General features: G+C 58.3%; 1 protein-coding gene across 6 annotated transcripts in view; it reads right to left on the bottom strand.

The window, feature by feature from the left end:
- LOC105300245 (arf-GAP with GTPase, ANK repeat and PH domain-containing protein 1-like) overlaps positions 1 to 2509 on the bottom strand; it is a 180222-nt gene extending 177713 nt beyond the window's left edge. For all 6 annotated transcript variants that reach the window (XM_023537941.1, XM_023537942.1, XM_011372356.2 and 3 more), the window contains exon 1: positions 2395 to 2509. In XM_023537941.1, the coding sequence (XP_023393709.1) occupies positions 2395 to 2494 (100 nt within the window). In that variant the 5' untranslated portion in view covers positions 2495 to 2509. The remainder of the gene's footprint in view (positions 1 to 2394) is intronic.
- Positions 2510 to 5970: the final 3461 nt, after the last annotated feature.

A 5970-nucleotide genomic window follows, 5' to 3' on the forward strand; every position in this document is an offset into this window, starting at 1 on the left:
GCCACTGAGGGTCTCTGAAGGACAAATCACGGCAATGAAGATGCGGCTTCCCAGAAGCGAGACTGTCTACTCCTGGGGACGTGTCTGGTCCCTGGGCCCCTCAAGACGGCACAAATAATCCCAAAACAAAGTCCTAGGACAGCCTAACCTGCCCGTCAAGTGCTTCCCACAGTGCTGAGAAGCAGAGGTGGACGGCCCCGCAACGCGGGTCAACACACGCCGCTCAGAGGGACGGGCGGGGAGGCGGCGGCCAGCTCTGCTGCTTCCTCGGGGCGGCGGAGCCGCGCTGCGATTCTCCCGCAGACAGAAACGCCCTCCCGGACACCCGGACACCCGGCGCCCGGCGCAGCCACGAAGCCTGGGAGCCCGGAGTGGGTGACGGGGCCCGAGGGCGTCCCACGACGTCCCCGCACCTGCCGGGAGCCTCCGCCCGCCCCCAGCAGAGAAAACGTCCCCTTCCCGGCCTCTCTGTCCTCTGCCCCCGGCGCTCTGTCCCGGGCCACGGAGCACCCCGGACACGCTCGCCCGCCCCGGCTGACCTGCAGCTGGAGGCCCCGCTCACACCGGGGCCCGAGAGCCGCGGGCCCGACAGCCTGGAGTATCGGAGCTCGTCATCCCACAGGACGTCACCCCCAACAGCGGCTGAAGCGGAAGTCATCCCGCTCCGACCCGAACACCACCGTTAGCGTCCAATCCCCTCCCTGAGCCTCACCCCCAGCCTGCACCCCGCGTCTGCCCACCGCGACCACGCTCCCTCTCAGATCTCCCCGGCGTCCGGCCCTTTCTCTCCATCCCCGCGGCCACTACCTCCCACAGGACGTCTCATCTGAACTATCTGGAGACATCTGTGGGTGTCACAAATGGCATCTAATGGGTCACAAGGCCAGGGAGGCTGCTAAACACCCTAAAACGCACAGGACGGCACCTCAGAACAAAGACTTATCCAGCTCAAAGGGTCAGTGGTGCCCAAGATGAAACAGCCCATCTCGGGCCAACGCCGTCCTTGTCTTAGATGCCACGGGGCTCCCGACTGGTCCCCTCTCCAGGGTCTGCCCTCCCAGCTGTTCCCCGAGGGAGCAAGGGCAGCCGGCTGACCCCAGGACACGTGTGACCATGATGCTCTCCCTCCCCCAACCTGGCAAGCGAAGCCAACGGCGCGCCATCTCTCGCTCACAAAGAGCGGCTGGCAACACCACCGTGCCTTCTTCCCGGCCCTTTATCCAGGAACATAGAGAGAATTTCTCAATTCTTCATTTTATTTTACAAAGTTGAGATAACAGTCACCCTACTTGATAACTTGCTTTAACTTAACAAAGGAGCAGTGACACTCCCTCACGTTGCTTTGAGGGCCGCTCTGACTAGACTATGCATGACTTTTCGGGGTACGCACTCAGTTTTCTTCACCGTCTCAGTGTCAGGGAACATTCTATGTGCCCTGCACCAGACAGAGGGTGGGTCTTCTTCATTTTCCAGACAAAGAGGCCGAGCTCCGGGCAAACACCCCGTGCCATGCACTGAATCACACCGTGAGTCAGCTGGCGCTGCGTTTCCTAGGGCCGCTGTGTTGAAGCCACAGACGGATGGCTTAATTCACAGAAATTTACAGTCTCCAAGTCCCAGAGACCAGAAATCCCAAATCAAAGCTGCAGCAAAGCTGGCCCCTGCTGAGGCTCGGGGGGACTCCGCACCAGGCCTCGCCCTGGCCGCTGGTGGTCTGCTGGCGGTCTTGGGGTTCGTTGGCCCACGATCTGGCTGTCATCTCCACATGGCCTTCTCTCTGTGTGCACGTCTCCAAACGTCCCCTTTTCACAAAGACGCCAGTGACACGGGCACAGGGCCCACCCTACTATGTACGACCTCACACTAACTAATTATACCTCCAGGGACCCCACTTCCAAACGGGGTCCTGGGAGCCAGGACTTCAACACACCGCTCCAGAGGGGGCCGATTCAGCCCACGGCAGGTGGCAAGATGAGGATGTGGTCAGGCCGACTCATCTCCAGGCCGCAGAGTCCTGGAAAGGCTGACGTGGAGGCTGCCAAGGAGCGGGCGGGCACCTGGCCTCCGCGAGGCTCGGAACAGCCCTCCCCCATCCCCGACCCCGACCTTCACCCTGAGGGCTCGCAACTGGGCGTCCACGCCACCCCCCCGAGTCCTGACCGCTTCCACGCCCCAGAGCTCCCCCTCGCTGCCCTTCTGAGTCCTCCGATCCTGCAGAGACTCAGGAAGGAGGTGTTCATTCTTTGGCACAGTCACCCCAGAAACCACAGTGCCCGGGACGCCGCTGTCTCTCTGCACGTGGCCAAAGTCCTAGAAAGCTGACCCAAGGGGAAAAGACCACAGCACTCGCTGAAGAAAACCAGCAGTGAAGCCAAAAGAAATTTCGGGACCAACCTTGTTCTTTAGCATCTTTCTCTCCATAAGATGAGGTTCTAAGGACTGAATGGGAAATGGGTGTTGTGCCCAGGAAGCCATTCTTCCGCCCTCCCCCCATACGCCACTACACTTCCCCGGGGACAGCAGCTCCCTGGGGCACACGTGGCTTTGGTGCAGGGCGTGGGAGACTCTGGGAAAGGCCCCTGGACACTAGGAAAGTCCCTGATCTAGTCAGTTCTTTCCGAAATGAAACCAAACTGTTGTCTCCTTGTTTCTCAGAGACTTGGCCCTCGTTGCCAAACCACTCGACGTAATCTCAGACACTGGAACTTCCGGAATGATGGAAAAAAATTAAATCTATTTACACATTGAAAAGCTCTAACAAATTTTCAGAGCACCTTGTCTTCCTAGGTGGGCCTGTCACCGAGCAAGATGGAAGCGGCATCCTAAAAGGCAGAGAAGGAGAAATTGAGACGCGCCCCGTATTTACGGGGACCGTGGCGGCCCCACGTGTCTCCATGGGGTGCAGCAGGCTCAGCTTCACTCGTCCCCACCGACGACCCCGCGGTTAAACTGGCCTCGTCACACTTCGTTTCACCTAAAGTCTCGGATCCGACTGCCAAGGTTGAGACAGGAGGAACTGTAAGTGTGTCACCTCCTTCCTCAGATCGCCTTGGGTGATCTGTGTACAGACCAGGAGGCGGGGGCTCGGAGAAGTTCAAGGACTCACTCACTGTCGCACAGCTGGGCCGCAAGGGACGCCTGCCTGTCACTTAGCCACAGGTGCCCGAGCACGAGCCCGGGGACAGAGGGAGTACAAGAGTCCCCACCGGGAAGAAACAACCACGCTTCAGAGGGGAGCGAGTGCCACAGAAAATCCACGCAGACCTCCCAACGCACAGCCGGACCCCGTCATTGCAATTCAGAGGGACTCAGGCCGAGGCGGTGGGGTAGACAGGGGACTGTCTGCTCCACCCACCCACTGACCCAGCTGACAGGTACAATGCCCCACCCCCAACAACACAGGGAGCCAGAACTCAGCACAAAACACGGGCGCCCTCGTGGACCGTGAGTTCAACCCGCCCTGAAAAGTCAACGCTCTTTTCTACACTGAAGAGATTTTACCGTGACCAAGACGAAAACCAGGATGCTCAATTTCAACTGCACGACTCAAGCGGGGACGTCGAGAAGCTGACGAGGGGAGAGTCACAGAGACAGGGGACAGAGGATGCTGGAGAAGGGCTTGCTGGCACTCACACTGCGGCAGAGATGAGGCCCCGAACCGCCCCCCCCACCCGCAAACGCACGCACACCGGAAGGTTCCACCTTTCTCTGACCGGCAGTGTCCACAGTGCAAGGTGGCAGAACCAATTCCAAATGGGTTTAGTTCACAGCCTGCGAGATTTGGTTTCAGCACAAGAAATAACTTTCTGACCTGCAGTTTCTAGGCTCCGGTTCCCGTGAGAAGTGGTAAACCCGCTGGGGGAACCTTCCCAAGTCCAGGCTCTCTACAGTTTTAAACAGGACTAGATACAAAGTATATAATTACTGCAACGATGCTGCTTGCGGTTAAGGATGTGTAAATGAAGTGCAAACATAAAGTGGCCCTGTTTACACCCAGGGCTCTCAAAAGCGTAACTTTCATCCAGCAATGGGCAGGGCTACAAGCTCAAATACATGATACATTGTTACCAGGACTCACAGGAGGAGTTCAAAGAGAGAGAGATGTAACTGTGGGGAAATCAACTTAACAGATCCACAGTTCGTCTTAAAGCCACGAGTGCTTCTTTTGGTCCCGGCAGTGAGCCCACGTGCGAGGGGTTCAGCCGCCCCAGGCTTTGAGAACACCAGGAAGCCAGGCCACAGCTTTGCGGGGAGGGGCTCCAGCAAAGCAGAACCCAGAAGCCCGCCAAAGCGGCCCGGCGTGAGGGGCTTCGGCCTGCACGCTGGGCTTCTGGTGGTTACGGAAACGGACACCGTCCTGCAGAATCAGGGCCAGCCGGGTCTTCCAGCATGCTGGCGCCGTTTTTCAGCCGCTAAGCTCTCGGACCTTCCTCTAAAACAATGAAGTCCATCTAAACAGGAAAATCAAAGCAACAGAGCACGTTTCATAAACCCACACGAGCATGCCACCAGGCACCACGAACGGGGGACCGGGCGGAGGAGCAGCTGACGGCTGGCTCACATGTCTCTCGACTAAACTGGCAGGCACTGCTGTGCAGCAGCACACAACCCCCTAAACAGCAGGAAAGATGACAGCGCCCTGGTCCCCAGAGAGAAGGCTGGTGGAACCAGAAAAGCAAAAGCAGCCACGACCTGTGTGTGCCCGCCCGACTCCAGCACAGAAAACAAACCACGTAACACTTGGCCATCGGCAGATGGTCACGGACAGCCAGTTCTCCAAAGCCTGTCATGGTCACAAAGTTCGAGCTGCTGTGACTGCCATGGAGATGGCTAAGCGGATCCTGCACAGAGGAGCACAGGCTAGGGCAAGCCAGGGGCACCCCTAACAATTTCACGTTTCCCGAGCACGGGCTGTGGGTGGCTCTCTGCAGCCAGCCAGTCTCCTGGGAACACAGGTCAGGCGGTGAAATCTGGAGCCGGGAAGCCGGCCTGTTAATTCACCCTAAGACTTTAACTGTGGGTACGGCTAACTTCTCAGGTCTGGCAGATAAACACATCCTCACCTTGTGTATTAATTCTGATCGTTTGGCCACATGTAACTGAAAACCTCAAATCAGAGCGACTTGAACAAGACAGAAAGGTACTTCTCTCTCGCTTAGTGAAATCTCCAGCTGGGCTATCCTAGGGGACTCGTGACTCCATAAACGTGGACCCCTTCACATTCCCACGTGAGTGCAGTTGTCGGGGTCGGATGGGAATGCACGCAGGCAGCAGCGGGGGGAAGCCCGAGCAAGGAGAGGGACCCATCTGCTCTCTTGTCGCGAGGTCTTCCAGAAGCTGCCACGTAACACCTCCAACTGCACGTCAGCAGAGTAGCCACACTGAACAGCAAGGGGGTCTTCATTCGGGGCACCCAGCTGAGCACGCGTATCAACAGCCACCTGAACTTAACTGGCATTTCTCATCTGCCACATGCATCTCTAAGCATTTTCCCATGTGTCCCTCACTGAATGCTCCCTACGGCCCCGTTTTGTGGCGATTACTACCCCCTTTCCCCGCTGAGGACACCGAGGCACACAGAAGTCAAGCCACTTGCCCAGACTCACAAAGTCCAGCCTCGGGAGGCTGGCTCCTGAGGGGTTCCCATCACCCTAGGATCACGGCCCCACCTGAAGGAAGCAGAATGGGGTTGGGGAGACGCGTCCCCTAAGAAAGGTGCTCCACGAACCCAAGGACCTTTCACAGGCAGGCCAGCAACGACGGGCACAGCAGGGCCACACGGTGTGGCCTTGAGCACAGGACCGCTCGACCGGCAGTGCCCAGCAAGGCCGCCTGCTCTCCCTCCACCCAGCCTCTCCTGGGCTGCGTCCCACAGCCTGGCTGGCCACGGTCAGCCACTCCATCGCCCCTCGGGGCTCCGTGCGTGGGTTTTTCAGTTTAACTCTCCTAAAGTAACCTTTCCAAGTCTCG

This window comes from Pteropus vampyrus, unplaced genomic scaffold (genome assembly GCF_000151845.1).
Source record: "Pteropus vampyrus isolate Shadow unplaced genomic scaffold, Pvam_2.0 Scaffold204, whole genome shotgun sequence".
In the NCBI taxonomy this organism is placed as follows: Eukaryota; Metazoa; Chordata; class Mammalia; order Chiroptera; family Pteropodidae; genus Pteropus; species Pteropus vampyrus.